This window comes from Garra rufa, chromosome 16 (genome assembly GCF_049309525.1).
Source record: "Garra rufa chromosome 16, GarRuf1.0, whole genome shotgun sequence".
In the NCBI taxonomy this organism is placed as follows: Eukaryota; Metazoa; Chordata; class Actinopteri; order Cypriniformes; family Cyprinidae; genus Garra; species Garra rufa.
In genome coordinates, this window is record NC_133376.1 from 7200377 (window position 1) to 7223115 (window position 22739).

The following is a 22739-nucleotide window of genomic DNA, read 5'->3' on the forward strand; positions in this document are numbered from 1 at the left end:
GATTAAAATTTGAAGTTATGACTTTAAAAGTCAATTATGACTTTCGATCCTTGCTAATAGATTATGACTTTCGAAGTCAAAATTATGACATACCTTGGTCATAATTACCAGACAAAAAGTCGAAGCTATGACATAAAGTCAAAATTATGACTTTAAAAGTCGTAATTACGAGATAAGACGAAATTATGACTTTGAAAGTCATACATACGATATTAAAATTCAAAATGATGGCATACTTTGGTCATAATTAAGAGACAAAAAGTTAAAATTATGACTTTAAAAGTCGTAATTACAATTAGGCCATAATTACGAGATAAAAAGTCATAAAGTCATAAATACAAGATTAAAATTTGAAATTATGACTTTAAAAGTCAATTATGACTTTCGATCCTCGCTAATAGATTATGACTTTCGATCCTCGCTAATAGATTATGACTTTCGAAGTCAAAATTATGACATACCTTGGTCATAATTACCAGACAAAAAGTCGAAGCTATGACATAAAGTCAAAATTATGACTTTAAAAGTCGTAATTACGAGAAATAAAAATCCCATAACTATTATATACATTTTAAAAGTGTCTGAATAAATTTTGGTTTGACTGTAATTCATTTGTGATTATCAAGATGGATTCTTACACAGTTTAACTCTGAGTTCTTGTCATATTTTATAACGATTTTCTGAACCATAGCAAATAAACTGTGATAATATGAGAAAGGTGTCTGAATACATTTTGGTTCGACTGTAAATGGTCATCTGATATCACAACATTATGAGAAATATTTAAAACGACACTCCACCTTTTGAAGCATCACCTTTCGAGTTATCCACTTGCTTTATATGCACTCACAAAGATGTAAATGATAAAAATATCCCATTTTTGGTAGCCTATCACTTATACATAAACATCTATAGCCATTTGAAATTAAAGGCAACCATTGTTTTTGCTTTGAAGGTTGTATATTTTCAATATTTAAAGCCAAAACATAGTAGCTGTGTGAAGATTCAGAACCGCACCGTCACACTAGAATGCAGCCATGAGCAATGAAGCCTCATTGCCAGACGAAGACCAAAGCGGAGAAGAAGACGAACAAACGCTCCACGGTTTCCCCAAAGCAAGATGGCGGTGCAGGAGACAGCAGCTCAACTCTCTATGGCCCTAAAGGTGCAAGAATACCCAACTTTAAAGGTCTGTCAAGCCTTTTATCTCCATACTTTCAACGTACAGTTAAACCGATTCCATCTGCGTTATATAACCGTCATAACAGATCGTCAAACGGAAATGATCGATCAGATAGAAAGTATGTGACTGCGATTAGACAGTTAACTGGTTAGCTCTAGGGCTAGATAACTTAGCAAAACAAGTCACACACAAACAGATCCTATTGAAGTGATCGTAAACTGTCGAGCGGTGACATCGGCTGTACAGTAAACGTTATATATCGACGGATTTCGAGAGCAATAAGTCGAATAATGTCAGTCAGATGCCTGTCACCCTTGCGTTCCGACAGTCTTGTTTTATTAGGCGCTGTTTTATCCCATCACAGGTTTGTCCACTAGTGTAACCAGCGAGCAATGCAGTTTAAGGCAGATTGACGAGAATCATTAACGAGGCGGATAGTGACACGATTCGATATCTAACGTTACTTTATAATCGAGTACATATAACGTTACGTCTGATTTCGATATGAACGCTGTCGCCTGAAGGTATGATCCAGACAGTATGATTTTCGTGTGTTTAGATAAATGCTGGAGGAATACACACATGAGCTCGGTATGCATGCGATTTATGCACCATGTTAGGATCATATTGCATCATGTTGTGTTGATCAATGGCAGCTGTTAGCACGTTTATAGCCCAGATGTGGGCTCTCGACGAGGGGCTTATAATTTAATGGTTGGCATATAGCACCTTTGTTCTCTGCGTCACAGATTTTTTCCCGATTGCTAGCGTCGATTTGGCCGAATCCTCACGTGAATCGATTGCTTTGACTGTTTGGTGATGAGTTGAATGCTTTGTAACCTGATTAGCTCATGGATCTCCTGTAAAATGACGCCTGTTTATGGACACGCACACTGAATGTCAATAATATATGGTCTTCACTGCTGTGTCAAGGGCATGTTGCATCTGAGCTCGTCTTGCAGCATTGGGAATGATTTCCAGTGCCTTCTTGATCATTGCATCATGACCTAACCATGTAAACTAGTCACTCTTTTCTTTTTGTGGCAAATTTTAAAGCACATTGGTTGAGGAATTATAAAGGAAATATATTTTAGAGGGACATACATCTTTAAAAATGATAAAGCAAATTGTTTAACAGTGTACAGCTGCAAAGCAATACATTTTTCTTTTCAACAATCAGGTTTTGACATTTGTGACCACAAAACCAGTCATAAAGGTAATTTAAGTTGATGTATGGTTTGTTAGGATAGGACAATATTTGGCCGGGATACAACTATTTGAAAATCTGGAATCTGAAGATGAGAAAATCACCTTTAAAGTTGTCCAAATTAATATCTCAGCTATGCATATTACTAATCAGAAATTAAGTTTTGATATATTCACAGTAGGAAATTTACAAAATATTTTCATGCAACATGATCTTAACTTTATGTCCTAATGATTTTTGGCTATTGGCATAGAAGAAAAATGTATAATTTTTACCCATACAGTGTATTTTTGGCTATTGCTACAAATATGTGACCCTGGACCACAAAACCAGTCATAAGTCTTAATTTTTCGAAATTAAGATTTATACATCATCTGACAAGCTTCCCATTGATGTATGATTTGTTAGAATAGGACAACATTTGGTTGAGATACAACTATTTGAAAATCTGGAATCTGAGGGTGCAAAAAAAAAAATCTAAATATTGAGAAAATTGTCTTTAAAATTATCCAAATGAAGTTCTTTGCAATGCATATTACTAAGAAAAAAATTACGCTTCAATATTTTTACGGTAGGAAATTTACAGAATGTCTTTATTGAACATGGTCTTTACTTAATATCCTAATGATTTTTGGCATAAAAGAAAAATCAATGTATTGTTGGCTATTGCTACAAATATACCCATGCTACCTAAGACTGGTTTTGTGGTCCAGGGTCACATTTGTAAAGTTTAATTGTAAGTTTAAGTTATGTGTATAGGCATGGATGAACAAAAGTTCATCTTCTATTGTTTGATAATGAAATAAATTGAAATATTAGATACGGTATGATTTTGTCTTTGACTCAGCGGTCTGCTCATTTATGCATCATTGCTTTTTTCAGCCATTTGCGTATATTCTGGCTCGCAATGAGGACCTTTCACTTCTTATTGCCAAATTAGGTTGCACCTTGTAATCCAACAAAGGTTAAAGCTGCAATAATAGCATTGACTGATGTTGGGTGTTTATCTACTCTAAAACATCTGTACATGAATAGAGCATTGCAAATGTTGATACTACTTATCTGCCCTGGTTGCAAGGTGACAGATGGCCCGATCAAAATAAACTGGCGGATGCTGAGAGATAAGATTGAAGGTTTATGCATCTCTGCCTCTTCCACAGCTGCGATACAGCCACTCATGCTGGCCTAATGATCATGTCCACCTTTATGACCTAAAAGAACAGACGTCTGGAACTCTTACCTTTACTCTTACTACTTACTGTACTGATGTCTTACTTTATTTACCAGTGCCATTTGGAAGATAAAAACTAATTGGGGAATCTTCACAATTGAGCTGTTTTTAGTCAATAATATTTGATTATTGTTTTGCAGGACATGGATGAGGACAATATGTGACACTGGACCACAAAACTAGTTTTAAGTAGCACAGGTATATTTGTAGCAATAGCCAAAAATACATTGTATGGGTCAAAATTATTGATTTTTCTTTTATGCCAAAAATCATTAGGATATTAAATAAAAAAAATTGACACTTATGACTGGTTTTGGGGTTTAGGGTAAGATATATCAAACACTTAAGTAGACTAATTGATAATTGTAAGAAATATATCAATACATTACAATCACAAAACCAGTCATAAGGGTTAATTTTTTTTAAATTGAGATTTATACATCATCTGAAACTGAAAAAATAAGTTTTCCATATTTAGTTGAGATACAACTGTTTGAAAATCTGGAATCTGAAAGGTGCAAAGAAATCCAAATGTTGAGAAAATCGCCCTCAAAGTTGTCCAAAGTTCTTAGCAATACATATTACTAAACAAAAATTAGGTTTTGATATATTTATGGTAGGAAATTTACAAAATATCTTCATGGAACATGATCCTTACTTAATATCCTAATGATTTTTGGCATAAAAGAAAAATCATTAATTTCGACCCATACAATGTATTAATGGCTATTGCTACAAATATATCCATGCTACTTATGACTGGTTTTGTGGTCCAGGGTCACAATATAAACGTTGATTAATGCACAAGTGGAGCAAATCAAATAGGGTCATTGGAAGTTCAACTGTACTTGCTTGACACACAAGAACAAACCTCGATGGTTGTCGTGCATTAAGCAAGTGCATTTCCATGTTTACCATATTTGAAAAACTCTGTATTGACACTGATCACTGTTTATATGTAGATAACCTGTTTATTGTTTACCACGATCATGTCTCTTCAGAAAACTTGGAGGAAACTGTCAAAGTTTTGGATGAATGCACTTTTTCTTGTAGAGGAACAGAAATCTCTCAGGTTTCATAATAATATTTTTATTCATTCTTTGAAGATGAACAAAAGTCTTAAGAGTTTGGAATGACATGAGTTAATAACTGACGGAAATTTTATTCTAGCTCTTTTAAAGCGATAGTTCACCCAAAAATGAAAATTCTATCTTTAATTACTCACCCTCATGTTGTTCCAAAACCATAAGACCTTCATTTTCGGAACACTAATTAAGATATTTTTTATTGAAATCCAAGAGCTTTCTGACCCTCTACAGACAGCAAGGGCCCTACCAAGTTCAAGGCCTAGAAATGTACCAAGAACATCAACAAAACAGTCCATGTGACGTCAGTGGTTCAATTTTGTGAAGTGTGAGTGTGAGTAATTAATGTAATTAAGTGTGAGTAATTAATGACAAAATCGTTTTTGGGTGAACTAACTCACGAGAGAACGTAATGATGGATAAACTGCTTTGTGAACCCATGCCATGAAGAATGATATTACTAAGCTAACCAAAATTGGGCCTAGTAATGAAACGCAGTTGTTTATCTCAACAGGTTCCTTATGAAACCTTGAACAAGCGCTTCCGAGCAGCTCAAAAGAATATAGACCGGGAGACCAGTCACGTGACGATGGTGGTGGCGGAGCTGGAGAAAACCCTCAGCAGCTTTCCAGTGGTGGATACCGTAGTCTCTCTCCTGGATGGGGTGGTTGAGAAGCTCAGTGCCCTTAAGAGAAAGGTATGCTAAAGGCCTCATTTTAAATGGATTCAGTTTTACTACATTTGCAAATGAAATGGTTTCGTATCTGATAGGCAGCTGAGTCCATCCAAGCAGAAGATGAGAGCGCCAAGTTATGTAAGCGGCGCATAGAGCACCTGAAGGAACACAGCAGTGATCAGCCAGCCAGCGTCAACGTTTGGAAGAAGAAGCGCATGGACCGCATGATGGTGGAGCATTTACTACGCTGTGGCTATTACAACACCGCAGTCAAGCTAGCCAGACAAAGCGGCATTGAGGTGCGTCTCCGCTTTTCCCATGCAGCTTTTTTTTAAGATGCTTGTGCTGTTTCTCATATGATGTTTTGTCTTTGCAGGATTTGGTCAACATAGAAATGTTTCTTACTGCGAAAGAAGTCGAAGAATCCCTCGAGCGTCAGGAGACGGCTACCTGTCTGGCTTGGTGCCACGATAACAAGTCTCGCTTACGGAAAATGAAAGTAAGACGTTGGGTTCAACTGGGTTTGTTTTTCCTCAATTGCTGTATTTCAATATGCACTTGAGTTTTAACTGTCATTATGGAGCCACATTGTGGTTATATTCCTTGCGGTCTGGGTTTTCATTGGCTTACATTTCATTTCTCACTTGGTCATGTTGCCTGAAATCGAAGCAGTTTGAAAGGTAAAGTTTATTTAGTTATGTTGAAATATGTCTCTCTTCCCAGAGCTGTTTGGAGTTCAGTTTAAGGATCCAGGAATTTATCGAACTCATTCGACAAAACAAACGGATGGACGCAGTAAGGTATAAAATGTTGTCTTCATGACTGGACATGACTCTAAATCCAAGTGTCTCTCAATTACTTGAATTTATTGTTAAACAAATCATAGTTGGTGTTAGTAAATCCAAACAAATATCTTTTAGACATGCACGCAAACACTTCAGCCAAGCAGAAGGAGGGCAGTTGGACGAGGTACGGCAAGTGATGGGCATGCTGGCGTTTCCCTCAGACACGCACATTTCACCGTATAAGGTAAACTACATTTCTGTTTCTATATTATTTAACACGAAAAATTCTGTCATTAATTACTGACCCTCATGTCGTTGCAAGGCTTCGTTCACCTTTAGAAAACAAATTAAGATGTTTTTGATGAAATCCGAGAGCTTTCTGACCCTTCACGGGGAGCAATGTAACTACCACGTTCAAGGCCCAGAAAGGTAGTAAGGACATTGTTAAAATAATTCATGTGACATCAGTGGTTCAACCGTAATATAATGAAGCTATGAGAATACTTTTTGTGCACAAAGAAAACAAAATGAGCGACTTTATTCAACAATTTCGTCTCTTCTGTGTTGTTATGAACGTGAACCCGAAGACTGATACAGAAGAGAAGAAATTGTTGAGTAAAGTTTTCATTTTCTTTGCAGACAAAAACAAGTCTCATAGCTTCATAAAATTAAGGTTGAACCACTGACGTCACATGGACTATTTTAATGATGTCCTTACTACCTTTCTGGGCCTTGAATGTGTTAGTTGCATTGCTGTCTATGCAAGGTCATAAAGCTCTCGGATTTAATCAAAAATATCTTAATTTATGCATCAAAGCTGAACGAAGGTCTTACGAGTTTGGAACAACGCGAGCGTGAGTAATTAATGACATAATTTGTTATTTTCGGGCGAACTAAAGCTTTATTTGCTTCTGAATAAGCCGTCATAGAAGGTACAAGTTCAGTGGTCCGTAACAATTCTTGTCTTCCCTCCCAGGATCTTTTGGATCCAGCTCGCTGGAAAATGCTGATCCAGCAGTTCAGATATGACAACTACAGATTACACCAGCTGGGGAACAACTCCGTGTTTACCATTACCCTGCAGGCAGGGCTGTCTGCCATCAAAACCCCGTATCCTCACTGCAGAAAAACAATCACCATCTTTAGGGTTTTCAGTTTGCATGTCCAGCAGATTGTTTATGAAAACTCAGGATTTAGAGTAATATAGGGTGATTTCAACGTGGTGTTTTTTCAGGAAGACAATAGAAGAGTCATTATTTTAAATGACTGTAAATGGTCTCTAAATCAAGTTGTTGAATAGTTGTGGACCTTAATTCCAGTTTTACAGGCAGTGTTATAAAGAGGATGGCACTTCCAAAAACCCAGACTGCCCTGTCTGCAGTAAGTCGCTGAATAAATTGGCTCAGCCTCTTCCCATGGCCCACTGTGCAAACTCAAGGCTGGTGTGCAAAATCTCTGGCGAGGTCATGAATGAGAACAACCCACCCATGATGCTGCCTAATGGCTATGTTTATGGATACAATGTGAGTTTCAAAGCTAGTTTTGCTCTTTAGTACATAGAGTTGAGGTCAAAAAGTTTACATACACCTTGCAGAATCTGCAAAATGTTATTTTACCAAAATAAGAGGGATCCTACAGAATGCATGTTATTTATTTAGTACTGGCCTGAATAAAAACACATAAAAGACATTTACATATAGTCCACCAGATATAATAGTAGTTGAAATTATTCAAATGACCCTGTTCAAAAATTTACATACACTTGATTCTTAACACTGTGTTGTTACCTGAATGTTTTAGTGATAGTTGTTCACGAGTCTTGTTTGTCCTGAACAGTTAAACTGCTTGCTGTTCTTCAGAAAAATCCTTCAGGTCCCACAGATTTTTTGGTTTTTCAGCATTTGAACCCTTTCTTTACAGTAGCTGCGTTTCCATTACCCTTTAAATTGAGCAAATTGAAATTGCAAATTGAAAATCTGCCTAATGGAAACGCGTCAATTGCGCAATACTTTTTAATCGACATTTATATACTAGCGCTAAGGTTTTGCGCAAATCTGTAATGGAAACGTGACTGTATGATTTTGAGATCCATTTTTTCACACTGAGGACAACTGAGGGACTCATGCAACTATTACAGAAAGCTCAAACCAAGTGTGCTGCATGAGTCCTGAAAAGTGAAGCCAAAACATCTCAGTCGCCCTGGTGGCAGGCTTCAGTATAGGTCATAAACCCCGCCCTCTCCATGTAATCTAATGGGATGTGAGCCAAACTAAATAATCCAATTTCGCTTCAAATAATTTTTTCCCCAAAGATGGTTTCTATCGTTTGAGGTAGTTATCATGCTGTTTTATGTATAGGTGTTCGTTTTTCTAAGAAGTTCGCTTTTAGGTAGTTATTTGATGCTATAGAAACAGGGTGTGGTGTCATGATTGTGATCTTGCGATTGGGTCTGCGGCAGTTTGGGGCGGGACTTTGATACCGCAGCTCCACCTCACGACACTACTGTGCATACTCTGGCTCCAAATAGCGTCCAGGGTTCTTGGACCATTTTAAAAGTAAAATTTAATGCTTTTTAAGACCTCAACAAATATAATTTAAGACCCAAAAATGTAATAATTTCTTTGGAATAGGCTACTCAATTTATTGCCTACTAAAATGGAAATCAAAACTTGAAAGTTTTCCATTTGGGATCAATTATGTGCAATGTGTAAACTCGGTAAGTAAAAAAAAAAGTTAAAATATTTTTCTTTGAGACCTTTTTCTTTTTTTTCTTTTTTTTTTTTTTGTTCTTTGTGATGTAGAACAGAGCCAACGTACTGTAACATAGATAAGTTGGATTACACTAAACGTAGTGTGTGCCCGTCAAATTTTTAGTAGTCCAGAATCGCAAATGAAGGTGTTTGTTCTTTGTCTTTTTATTCAAACTTTTGTCAAACATGACGACACATGGCTTCTCACTAACGCTGCACGATAGCTCCTTCTTGATGAATGAAGTGATGCCATATTTGGCGACATATGCAGTTTTATTTTCACCAGGTGAATGACTTTGCAAGCTGCAAATCGGGGAACATGGCAGCAATCATAACACTGATTTTGAGTCACGGATCGGATCATTTTTCGGATCAGCAAAAAACAAACAAAACAAAAATAAAGTTTGGTTTTTTCTAATTACTGAATGCTTTAAGTACTTCTAATCCACAGCAAAAACTACTAGCTGAACTAATAAAGTCAATAACAAAACAAGAAGAATTACACAAATGACAAGTGTAGATGAATACAACAAAGTTACTAATAAAATCAATAACCCTAGTATTCAGGTGCGGAGATTTAATAATTAATTGTAAAATAACTAATGCTTCTCACTGCAGGTATTTATAGGATGCTGTCTCTTTAAGGACTAATGCACGTACCGAATACTGGCACGCATCTCTTTCTCAGCTGTTTCGCTTCACTGAAGACATAACCGACTGTGTTTACCAGAAGAACAAAATGGGTATTTAGACATGACTTTGTATGTATGTTTCCGTTCAAATAGAAGTTAAAGAGGAATCAATCTGTGTGAATCGCGCCTCTCTCTCTCTCTCTCTCTCTCTCTCTCTGTGTTTGTGCGCGTGCTCGCTTCAGGTGTGTGCGACAGCGGTAAAATAAATAAATAAATAAAAATAAGAAATCATTGTGCGTGTTCCCTTTTTAAATAGTTTGAACTGGTAAATTGGCAAGACAAAACGTGCTAATTATAAACTTACTCTATGATGGTTAAACTTAACAGTTAATCCGCGAATCACATGCGTGCCGAACCGTGGGGGTTGGTCATCACGGATCTGTTGCACATCTAGCAATGTACACTTTCCTATCTTTGCATTTTGAACCTCACCTAGACAACCTCGTAATCGCAGCACGCAGGTGCAGACCGACGTCAGTGTCTGTAGCCGACCTACCGTAATAAACTAATAAATCACGGAGACTGTCATTTCACTCCTGTTTCACACATACTAAATTAATCAACTATTAGATGTTTTATGGTGGACCACTGTGCTTCCCTATCGTCAGTAAGCACACCGGCTGAAAATTTAATACCTACAGCAACTTTACGGTAAATTTAAGACAATTTAAGACCTTAATTTCCCGGATTTTAATTTAAGGCATTTTAAGACTTTTTAAGGACCCGCGGGAACCCTGGCGTCATTTTCCCCAAGATTGCAGCGGCCATATTTAGATGGTTTGGCTTCACTTTTCTAAAGTGGAAGGGGATACACGTTGTCCACCTTTTTTACAGTCTATAGTTCAAATGCTCACTGATGCTCCAGAAGGAAACACGATGCATTAAGACCCAGGGCGTGGAAACTTTTTGAATTTGATCAGGGTAAATTTAACTTATTTTGTCAGCTAAGAAACATGCAAGTAAAAGGTAGTACTAAATGAAAAAAATATGATATTTAGGCAAAATTAAAAAAAAAAATGTACACACCTTCATGATGTTTAAAGGTTTTTACCTTGCTTCTAATGCATTGTTTTTCATTTAAAAAGTTTTCACTCCTGGCTCTTATTGTATTGTTTTTCGTTCAAAAGTTTTTACCCCTTGCTCTTAATGCATCGTTTTTCGTTCAAAAGTTTTCACTCCTTGCTTTTCGTTCAAAAAAATGTTTACCCCTTTCTCTTAATTTATCGTTTCTCCTTCTGGAGCATCAGTGAGCGTTTGAACCTTCTGTAATAGTTGCATACGAGTCCCTCAGTTGTCCTCGGTGTGAAAAGATGGATCTCAAAATCAAACAGTCATTGTTGGAAAAGGTTTAATACAAAAATGCTGGAAAACCAAAGAATTTGTGGGACCTGAAGGATTTTTCTGAGGAACAGCAGTCAGTTTAACTGTTCAGGACAAACAAGGGACTCATGAACAACTATCACTAAACAAAAAAAACAGCTGTGGATCATTCAGGTAAGAACACTGTATTAAGAATCAAGGGGGTGTAAACTTTTGAACCGGGTAATTTTTTATAAATTTAACTATTTTCTATTATGGACTATATGTAAACATCTTTTATGTGAAATATCTTATTCAGCTCAGTACTAAATAAAAAACAACATGCATTTTCTATGATCCCTCTTATTTTGGTCAAATAATTAACATTTTGCAGATTCTGCAAGGTGTATGTCATTTGAAATTCTATGTTTTCCCTGCGTATATATAGTGATTAACGTTCCCTTGCCTTTGGTTTTCAGTCTCTCTTGTCTATTCGTCAAGATGACAAGGTGGTATGCCCCAGGACCAAAGAGGTTTTCAACTTTTCCCAGGCTGAGAAGGTTTACATTATGTGATGGGAGCTCCACATAAGTTTTGGGACGTTAATTTGCGGCGCCATTGTAGGCTGGGCGAATCTCACATTGACACCATTTGTCAAAGGGCGTCCAATCCTTCAGCCCTTGTTCCATGCAAGTGAATCTCATTGACAGTCTGTCCTCGCCCTCAACCGGCCTACAAGACCTTCACTGAACTGATGGTTCAAAATCACAACGGAGTCGTCCTGCGCTAAACGGACTACATGACGAGGGATTTTTTTTGCTGTCGTTGATGTTTTTAAAAGGGTTGATAGTTTGGCATTTATTTAACTGGTTTCTTTACGGTAGTGTGAAACAAACCAACACGACTCCATATCGATCTCAAAGGAGCTTCTGCCTTGTAGTGTGTTAACAAAATTAATTATTCATTGTTGGTTTTTTGAACAAGGGCACCCATTTAGGTCATTATTTTTAGATAGATTGTGAGTAGGTAGTCGTAGAGACCACTCTGATGCCTTGCTTTTGCACCTGTGAAATCTGCGACAACATGCATTTATGTTAATGTGATTTTTTTATTATTTTTTTTGACTGACATCCTCAGTTTGAGGCAACATGTTAAAAAAAGTTGTAGCATTTATAGCAATACTGCTCTTTAGCCCAGCTCTGTGGATGTACAGACTTAGAAAGACATGGCGGTCTTCTTTGGTGTCAGGTTGGTGTTAAAGAATCACATTAGTTTACACTTTAACAGTAAATATTATACTGACTTATTATGGACTTATATCATCAACATCATTCGTCAAATAAACCATTCTGTGTATGACCAAAGTCCTTTTTAGGACAAGTATGCAAGATTGAATTTTGATGGTTATGCCTAAATTTGAAGGATTTTTCTTTGAGTAATGATATGCTGTGTTATGTAGAACAATATCATATGTTGTAATTAATAACGTCATGCTGCATTTAGTGCTATTTAGTGACTAAAGGTTTCAATAGCAAATGTTCAAAAGCAAAAGTTTTGGATCTCAGGTTAGATTCAGATCTCACAAAGATTATTACATGGATTGGAGTTATTTTTTGTTTAGTTTTTTGTTAAAATGTGTAATTATCCAGCCTTGATACCCTCATTTTGTGATGTAAATGTCTTGTGTGAGTTTTCTTCTGCTGCACAATGGGTTAATATGGATCTTTCATATGTATATAGGCTAGTTTTACATTATTAGAATTTCCAAATTCATTGTAAGTAATGTGTATAGAGTCATTTCGAGCACAATTTTCAAAGCAGGAAATAGTTTAAAGTACATTTTGATAATGTTCCCCATGCACACATCCCTAGAAAGTCTCAGGTTTCACAGGATCAACAGCAGGTAACCAATGAGTGGGATCTTTGAAAGGCCCTCTGGTCTTTTAGTTTCACTTTAAAGTACACCAACATCCGTTCCTGTTGGAAAAGATTCTCCAAGTATGTGTTTAACTGTAATTGTGGAAAGACTTGCTTAGAAACTGCGCATGCATGTGTATTTTGGTAGGGTAGATGGGTTGTTCGTGTCCAATTGCCAATAAAGATTGATTTGATTATGTATTGTCATTTTCAACACCCAGTGGAGAAAACCAGGACTTTTTACAAATTTACATTTAAGGAAAAGGTGAAGCACTGCTATTACTTGTTAATATTGAAAGAAAGTATTGAGTATAGCAGTACTATGCTACATAATTTTACCTCCTAAAGCTTTGTGGTTTTGCAGGTATATTATCATATAACTAGTCTGACCATTTAAATAACATTAAATAATGATAACATATGCAACAATTCCCCCCTTTATTAATTTACCAATGAATCAACAAATACAATATAACATAACATCAAAAAATATAACAGAATAGAGAACAATGATAACAGCCAGGGAAACGAAAACTAATTTTTTAAACAAACACGAAAATTAAACGAGGGGGAAACTATATAATAATAATAGAATATTATAATACATAAATACAAAGGGGAATCCTTAAAAGGCACAACAACTCGCCTATTTTTCGATAAAGAGAGCGTTTTAAATATTGTTGCAACTCTGTAAAAAACACCTTAAAATGTGGTTTGTTATTGAAGAATTTTACATTTTTACCGCCGCCATTTGTCTCATGACGTGATAAACGAGCGCGCGTCAGGAGCAGCAACTTTGAACGGTTATTACGCTTCAGCGTTACTCGACGAGATAAACATATCTTCAAAAATGTACAGTAAGTAAAGTATTTATCACCATTTAACATATATCACCAACATAGCGTTGCAATCGAAATTGTGAACACTGTGGTACTTTACGAATACAAGCTTTTCTGAGATCCAGGACTTTATATAAATGGCATCTATAAGAGATTACTAGCTTATTAAAAGCGATAATGTCAGTATATAATGTAATATTTTTGAGTTCTAGGATTTTTAGTAACACAGCTGTGTTGTAGCCTAACTATTCAACCCCTACAGCATTGTTGTTTATTAGTCACTTATTTGTATGGTAGGCAACACATTTGTCTTAAAAATACAATTAAACCTTTAGAAACTCTATTAGAAGACAGAATTAGCTTGAGCTGTTACAGTTAAGCCCAAAATTATTCATACCCCTGGCAAATTCTGACTTGAAGTTACTTTTATTCAACCAGAATTATTATTTTTTTGACTGGAAATGACACAGGCTTCTTCCAAAAGATAACAAGATGATGTACAAGAGGCATCATTGTGGAAAAAAAAATAGTCTGCATCTGTGGAACCCAGCGGTGTGCAGTGTCTGTTGGACTGTCTGCCTTGAGATGTTGCCACCAGCAGAGCCCAGATTCATCAGGATGGCCTTGGTGGTGATCCTTGGATTCTTTGTTACCTCTCTCACTATCCTCCTGGCCAGCACAGGTGTCACTTTTGGCTTCCAACCACGTCCTCTGAGATTTTTCACAGTGCGGAACGTCTTGTATTTTTTAATAATACTTTGCACTGTGGCCACTGGAACTTCAAAACATTTAGATATGGTCTTATAGCCCTTTCCTGACTTGTGAGCAGCCACAATGCGCAGCCACAGGTCCTCAGTGAGCTCCTTTGTCTTAGCCATGACTGTCCACAAACCAACAGCAGAGCGCTTCTGTTTTTCACCTGTTGAGTTGATTAAAACAGCTGTTCCTAATGAATCAGGGTAATTAGGATGCTTTAGAACAGCTTGGACTATTTGGAATGGTATAGAACTTTTTCTATTGACTGTGACAGTTTGCAAAGGGTATGAATAATTTTGGACATGCCATTTTTGTTAAAATGTAAATAAAAGCTGAGAAATATTTTTTTCCACAATGATGAAGGACATCATGCATTTTGGCAAGAATTGTGATGCCTTTGGTGCTAAGACTAAAGCTAATGATCAATGGACATTCTTGCAGGACAATCTTTACAAAGTATACATCCAAATCTATTTATGCTTGGTTCAGGGATCAGTCATAGAATGTTCTTGAGCTCTGTTGGCCTGTTCAGTCTCCAGATTTAATTTTCATTCAAAATATTTGGTTGAATTTGAAGAAAGCAGTGGCAAAGTAAAACCAAAGATTATCAGTGATCTGAAAGCTTTTCAGGCGAGGAATGGGCCAAGATTGCAGTAGAGAGCTGACAGAAGCTTCTGAGCACTTCCAAGCAGCGTTTATTGCTGGTTTTAAAGTTTAAAAGATTCTGCACCAAATTTGACTTTTGGGGGTTGAATAATTTTGAACATGAGCGTTTAGAGCCAATTTGATTTAGATTTTTCATTATTCATCAACTTATGTTCTCAGAAAAACTCTTGTGTGTATCAATAAACTTTCTCTGATGCCTTTGTTGAATTGGTTTTCACGAAATGTAGTTCTCTGCAGCAAAATGTCTCGCTGGTCAAGGGGGTTGAATCATTTTGATTGTTACTAGTCTGTATATGACTATTTTGTTGAAATGTATTTAAACGTCATAATGGCGTATTATCTATTTAAGTCATGATTTTTATCTTTAACCCTTGACGTAAAACTATACAACAACAGATGCGACAAAAGAGAAACGAGAGGAACCATACGATCCATTATTTCTCCCTTTAACAAAAGTGGGCCTTAAAACACGAGACCGCCGGTTCCTCCGCACCGTGGGTGATGTGCTCAGTCTCAGCTGGCTCAAACACAAGACCTTTGAAGTGAGCTTACAAGTTTGGCATCCTCTATTTTATGTTCCTTTATTTTCAAATGTGACCCAAGACCCATTTTTACCCAGGACATCAATGCAACTCTGGCCTTGTTGTTGCCCTCCTTTGCCTGCAGATGCATAGACAACAGCGACTTACTGTCTTTGCAGGAGATTCTTGTCAAGGTATGAATAGTCATGCATACAAGATGTTAAATGCATTTGACAGATTTTCTCTTTCACATGGCATGTTATATAATTCCTAATCCATGCTTTAAATACCTCTTGTTTTTTTCAGATGAATATAAATTCTGTAGACTATGATGGCAACACTGTCATGCATAGAGCTTGTGAAAAGGGTAGAACTGATATGGTTAAGTATTTACTGCCTATTGGAGCAACTTGGCAAAAGACAAACCGCTTTGGTTGCACACCTCTGCATCTTGCCATCAAAAACAAGTAAGTGAGCAGATTTAAGCAGATTTCATTCGTTTATTTGAATATTTGTAATTGATTGTTTACGACATACGCCAGGCACTATGACGTGATCAAGCTTTTGATAGTGGAAGGAGCCACAGTGAGTCTTCATCCTGTGCAAATTGGCACGGAACTCATCAAGTCAGTCTTTCCAACTACAAACGAACTTGTCAATCTGTTGTGGACATTTGCATTCAGCTGTCCTCTCTATTTTAGGGCGGTTCAGACTAAAAACAGTCAGCTTTTGGATGCATGGTACTTAGCTGGTATAGACATGAACCAGGGTGATTACAATGGACAGACCGCTTTACATGCAGCAGTGGAAAAGAGGGACAAGAAAATGGTGTCCAAACTTCTTGAATATGGCGCCATGCCAGAGGTATAATAAAAGTAGATTTTTGTGAACATATTGTTCATTATTTTGCTGTTTACTGTCCTGAACATGTTGAATGTTTAATAAGCCATAACTTGCAACCTGTAACATGTATGATTTGTCTCGTCCCTATCAGAATAGGAATATGTGGGGAAGGACAGCAGAAGATGAAGCAAGACAGAAAAACCTGCATGATATTTTGGTGCTCTTCGATCAACATTCCTCTTTGTAACTTAAGCCAGATGGACCAGCTGATATCAGATGCAAAAGCATATTGCTTACAAGTTTTATACTTCGACAAAGGTAGTTCTTAGTTAAGAGAAGCACTAAAAAATAGATAACAAAACTCAACTCTACCCCTGACGTTTACACAAGAAATCAACTCAAGTGGGCATTTTGTCATTTATTTCAAAATGAAAAGCATGGTTCACATGCATGAAAACTGAAACTAATCTTTGAGTCTAGTTGAGTCATTTTTGGTAGAACTGCATGAATATACATAATTTGTACAATTAATATGTGTACACATGAGCATGTTGTCATGTCATCTTTAATATTCTTTGCATGTAAATGTTGTGCTGTCCAGCACAAGTTGCTGTCATTTCTTGTTGAGTTTAGTAGACATAGCTGGCGGTAAAGAGGGACTGTGTAGATGCTTGGTCAGCCTGACCTGAGGGTTTGTATTCACCTTTTGATGCAAGACTGTTGATCTAAAAGGGAAGAAAAAACTCATCAATATATGCAGCCTCAATTACAGGGTTGGTACAGATAATGTAAAATGAAAATCCAGAATTTTAAAAACGTATTTTTTGGATTTTCAGGACTTCAACCCTTCTGCCTTATCAGTGTATTCTCTACAAATTCTAAACTCCAAAAAGATTTTTAAAAAATCAGATTTTCGAATCAAATGATTTGCGAACCCACACCGAAGTCCTGATCTGAATGAACTGATTCAAGATCCATGCTCACAATGATTCGCAAACCATCATTTGAGATCAGGGCTCATAGCGTGGATCACAAATCATTTCACTTAGGTCGGAAAACATAATTCAAATCGTGTATTACAAAACATTTTATTTGAATCATTCAATTCGCAAAATGATTCACAAACCTGTTATGATCTAAATCAAATGTTTAGCAATATGCGCTCCCAAGTCCCAATCTGAATCAAATGATTAGCGATATGCAAAGTTCCACCTAAGAAATGATTTGTAAACTTGCGCCAAAGTTCCGACCTAAGTCAAATGATTCTGATCAGTGCTCTGAAGTCCCGATCTGAATGATGATTTGAGAACCATCATTTCAAATCAAGGCTCGGAGTGTGGATCGTGAATCATTTCACTTTGGTAGGAACTTTGCGTGTGATTCAGATAGGGACTTCAAATCACGTATAAATAATTTTATTTGAATCATACAGTTCGCAAAATGATTCACAAACTCGTTACTATCTAAATCAAATGAATAGCAATACACATTCCAAAGTCCCAAGCTGAATCGAATGATTTGCCATACGCGAAGGTCTGATCCAAGTAAAATGATTCACGAATCTGCTCTAAAGTCCAAATATGAATCAAATGATTCAAAATCCATGCTCTGAAGCCCCGATCTGAATAATGATTAACGAACCATCATTTCAGGTCGGAAAATGTGTGATTCAGATTGGGAATTTAAATTGTGTATCGCGGATCATTTTATTCGAATCATTTAAATCGCAAAATGATTCACAGGCCCGTTATAATCTAAATCATATGATTAGCAATATGCGTTTTAAAGCCCCAATCTGAATCAAATGATTCGCCATACGTGAAGTTACGACCTAAGTGAAATGTTTTGTGAACTTGCTCCGAAGTCCTGATCTGAATCAAATTATTTGCAATCCATGCTCTTAAGTCCTGATCTAAATAATGATTCGTGAACCATTTTACTTTGGTAGGGACTTTGCGTGTTCTAAAAAAAAGTTCCGACCTATAATAGCTTTCAATAATTCAAGAACTCTCTCAGGTAACTCTTCAGAAATATTGCTATTTTCCAATCCTTACATACAAGTACAAGTCAAATGGAAGTACTTCAAGTACTTTAAGCACCTTGTACAAACCCTGCAATCAATATAGTAGGCCTATAAGCTGAAATATAATTTAGAAGTTTTGAAAAGTTGTACTATAGTTGTATTTTAAGTTACACTCATATTGTCTTTGATTACCTTGGCACGTGTGATGAAGGCATCCTGTGTAGCCTTCTTGTTTGCTGCCTGTCCCTTCCATGCAGCAAGAGCCGAGGCCTGGAGAGCACGGCCATAAGAGAAGCTCAGCGCCCAGGGTCTGTGCAGAGGAAGCTGGTTCATGGCATTCAGATTCACAGAGGCCTCTTCCTCACTTTGACCACCAGAGAGGAAGCAGATGCCTGAGAATCAGAAGAGAGATTGGACGTTGAATGTTTGAAGAGCACTCAAATGAAGACCATCCTCTGAAGACCAATGGAGGACTGTCTTACCCGGTACGGCAGCTGGCACGGTGCGTCTGAGAGCGGTAACTGTTGCCATGGCAACCTCCTGAGGGGTGTACTTCTTGGTACAGGAGTGTCCAGCGGTGACCATGTTTGGCTTAAGCAGAGTTCCCTCCAGATACACATGGTGGTCAGAGAGGGCCTTGTACACAGCTGCCAGGACCTTTGGATGCAATTTGTTTGGAATTACTTTGATGGATAATTTGGCTTTGCTCTACTTTGGTTATTCTGGAAGGAAGCTTACCTTCTCAGTGGCATACTGGCACCGTTGCAGATCATGATCTCCATCTGGGAGGATCTCAGGCTCTACAATAGGCACCAGGCCATTCTACAGAAATGAGGAAGAGTGAGGAAGGTAAAAAGGAATAAACAAATTATTGGCATGCTATTATTTGTTTAGAGTCATGTGAAAGGCTGTTTATGGAAAATTAACAGGGTGCAATGAACCAAGACATACCTGTTGGCAAATGCTGGCATATCTGGCGAGAACATTGGCGTTTTCAGCAATTGAGAGAGCAGAGGGGCAGCTGTCTGAGATTTTCAGCACACAACGCCACTTGGCAAAGTCACAACCATCCTTCTTGTACTGGGCACAGCGTTCAGACAGACCGTCCAGTCCTGAGTAAAATGGATTAAGCAAATATAGCTACACCAGACCGGATAGATTACTGTCATTTTAAAGGAACACTCCACTTTTTTGGGAAATAGGCTCATTCTCCAACTCCCCCTGAGTTTTACCATTTTGAAATCCATTCAGCCGTTCTCCTGTTCTGGCGGTATCGCTTTTAGCATAGCTTAGCATAGATCATTGAATCCTATTAGACCAATAGCATCAGTTCAAAAATGACCAATGAGTTTTGATATTTGTCTTATTTAAAACTTGACTCTTCTGTAGTTATATCGTGTATTAATTCTGGCGGAAAATGTAAAGCTGCGATTTTCTAGGCCGATAAGTTCAGGAACTACACTGCCATTCCGGTGTAATATCGCGCTGGTCACATTGGAAGTTACCTACTGGGAACTAATTTCAGGCGCTGCGTGATATTACTGCGCCTGCTGCTCCATATTATGGCAGCAAACTTCCTTGACTATTACGCCAGAATGGAAGTGTAGTTTCTAATCTTATCGGCCTAAAAAAAATCGCAGCTTTACATTTTCCGCCGGTCTTAGTACACGATATAACTACAGAAGAGTCAAGTTTTAAATACGACAAATATCGAAACTCGTTGGTCATTTTTGAACGCAATGCTATATTGGTCACATAGGATCCAATGATCTATGCTAAGCTATGCTAAAAGTGATATCGCCAGAACAGGAGAACGGCTGAATGGATTTCAAAATGGTAAAACTCAGGGGGAGTTGGAGAATGAGCCTATTTCCCAAAAAAGTGGAGTGTTCCTTTAAATGGATAGTTGGAATTGAAAATTCTGTCAATAATTAATTACCCTCATGTCGTTCCAAACCCGCAAGATCTTCGTTCGGCTTCAGAACACAATTTAAGATATTTCTGATAAAATCCAAGAGCTTTCTGACCCTCCATAGACAGCAGGGTTCCTACCACATTCAAGGTGTCCAGGAGGTACCAACAACATTAACAAAATAGTCCATGTTACATGGTTCTAACAGTATAACAGAATAGAACAGAATACTTGTGCACAAAAAAATTAAATAACTTTATTCAACAATTCTTCTCCTGTTTTGCTGAAGGTCTTGGTACCTTACTGGACCTCTAATGTGGTAGAACCTTTGCTGTTTATGGATGGTCAAAGAGCTCGGATTTCATCAAAAATATCTTAATTTGTGTTCCAAAGACGAACGGGTTTGGAACGATATGAGGGTGACTAATTAACAACAGACTTTTCATTTTTGGGTGAACTATTTAGGAAGTATTTGAGTTAAATATTTACCTTGTGTGGTTGTTTCTCCATCTGTGCCACCCAGTCCTGCTGTGCCTTTGTCCACCTTTAGGCATAAAAGCACAATTAATACTTTTATTTATAACATTACATGCCAAAACTGGTGAAAAGGACCTTGTGTGTGTATATGTATACTGAAAAAGAGAGAGAAGGCTTCTACCAGTCCTTTGGTCTCATATAGGGCTATATCAAGCAAATTAATGCATAAAACACTTCATTTACACAATGTTTAAAAGTGAACTGAAACCTCACCTTGATACCAACTACGATGCCCTTGTCCTTGATGACTTTTGGAAACAGAACTCCCTTGTCTGATTTCTGGTACAGGGTTTCATGGAAAAAGATGACACCACCAATATAGTCAGAGACGGAATTATCTACAGAGAAGAGGATGTCGCGAAAGCTACGACGGTTCTCTTCAGTGTTCTCCACGTTTATCTTCTGAAAACGCTTGGCCATGGTGCCTAGAATATGAAACACATATTTTAGAACATCTGAAATGCAAGCATACCAAGACATCTTCGAAAATACAATACGTTAAAGCTGATAGAGGTAATGCATTGTTAAAAAACAATTGTAAATGGTGCTCTATCTCATGCAATACACCACACAATTACCTGTGGACTCATCTGCAGCCAAAATGCCTTTTCCTTTAGCCACAATGCGCTGGGCAATTGTGGCAAGCTCCTTCTTCTGCTCCGTAGAGAGAGCTGGAAACTGATGTGTCATGCTGGGAAAAGAGCAGAAATCACATTATTTGCAGAACTTTTATTATTCGGATCATTGGGTTATTCACTGCTATCTGCAAATATTTGGCATGACTGTTGAACTTTGGTCTAGAAACACACTGACTCCTCCTACTGAACAAACAAGTCCAGGGTTCAGTCATCTGCTAAACCTAAGTATGCTTTATGCAGTTTTCCTCGCGATTATGCGCAAAAAAATTCACACATTCGTGCAATATCTTTAGAGACTGTATAAAAGTGTATTTTATGCATTGTGTGTTTATGAAAGACGACTGTCTTCTTTTTTCGCAGTAAACGAACATGCCATTTGCCTACGCATATGAAAACAGCAAAATAAAGTGCCTATTTATCCCGTATAGCCTACAATTTGCAAAATGCACTATAAAAACAAACACACAACCAATACGTTCTGAAGCAATTTTAAAGATATCTTTGTAATGTTACAGTGATTTATGATTTGCATTAAAGAGCAGAACTTGAATATTTCACGATATGATTGCATTTACATCTGCAGTTTATAAATAAAACTGTTCACTTACACTTCTAAACTTGCACATGATAAAAATGCACAAAATGAATGAAATATAAATGACTTATGTGATAAATTTGATGATAATGGCAAAAAGAAAAATAAGACTTAAAAACGTAAACAGCCATGCTTACTTGATTGGTCTGAAGGCGAGTGGCACTATGTATGAAGTACAGATGAGGTGGCTTCCTCAGTGACGCCGTTGGGTGTTTGTGAATCGGGAGCGAGCGATTCGAACAAGTCGGTATTTATTCAAGCTCAGAGGCTGGGCGAAAGTGATGCGAACGGGCGTGCTTAACCTCCAGGATCGCTATTGGCTGGGATATTGGACGGGTGTGTGAGAATATCTGCGTATGTGGACTTTGGAAGAAGAGTTTTAACTCCAAAAGTTCTATAATGCTGACCTTAGTGTTACACATATTTAAAATGACTTTACAAAATCTTTGGAAAACAATGAATCGAGTTTGAAGCACTGGGCTGGAAACGTGATATCTGAGATAACAGAGTTGATTTTCAGGTTTCTTCAGTTTCCGCATTACCCTATCCCACTCAAGTTTGTTCATTTTGCAAGCTTTCTGTGA

At 37.4% G+C, this 22739-nt stretch overlaps 3 protein-coding genes across 4 annotated transcripts; 2 read left to right on the forward strand and 1 right to left on the reverse strand.

Annotated features, from left to right (window-relative positions):
* Window positions 1-1071: 1071 nt before the first annotated feature.
* maea (macrophage erythroblast attacher, E3 ubiquitin ligase) lies at window positions 1072-13022 on the forward strand. Of its 2 annotated transcripts, none has more exons than XM_073820421.1 (9): window positions 1072-1189; window positions 5221-5403; window positions 5478-5681; window positions 5759-5881; window positions 6106-6182; window positions 6303-6411; window positions 7144-7277; window positions 7495-7690; window positions 11388-13022. In XM_073820421.1, exons 1-9 carry the CDS (start codon window positions 1121-1123, stop codon window positions 11481-11483), a joined length of 1191 nt encoding a protein of 396 aa, XP_073676522.1. In that variant the 5' UTR covers window positions 1072-1120; the 3' UTR covers window positions 11484-13022. The 2 variants fall into 2 exon arrangements, with proteins under 2 accessions (XP_073676522.1, XP_073676523.1); XM_073820422.1 differs by lacking the exon at window positions 1072-1189 and adding an exon at window positions 1551-1707.
* On the forward strand, window positions 12134-16697 carry LOC141289019 (L-asparaginase). Its single transcript, XM_073821208.1, has 6 exons — window positions 12134-12156; window positions 15753-15801; window positions 15914-16074; window positions 16150-16233; window positions 16309-16471; window positions 16602-16697. The coding sequence occupies exons 1-6, from the start codon at window positions 12134-12136 to the stop codon at window positions 16695-16697; spliced, it is 576 nt and encodes a 191-aa protein (XP_073677309.1).
* Window positions 16698-16855: 158 nt separating this feature from the next.
* aldob (aldolase b, fructose-bisphosphate) lies at window positions 16856-22427 on the reverse strand. The gene is made up of 9 exons (XM_073820317.1): window positions 22293-22427; window positions 21501-21613; window positions 21136-21347; window positions 20875-20929; window positions 19425-19585; window positions 19212-19295; window positions 18956-19130; window positions 18666-18865; window positions 16856-17175 (listed from the first exon to the last, which is right to left on the reverse strand). Exons 2-9 carry the CDS (start codon window positions 21610-21612, stop codon window positions 17080-17082), a joined length of 1095 nt encoding a protein of 364 aa, XP_073676418.1. The 5' UTR covers window position 21613; window positions 22293-22427; the 3' UTR covers window positions 16856-17079.
* Window positions 22428-22739: the final 312 nt, after the last annotated feature.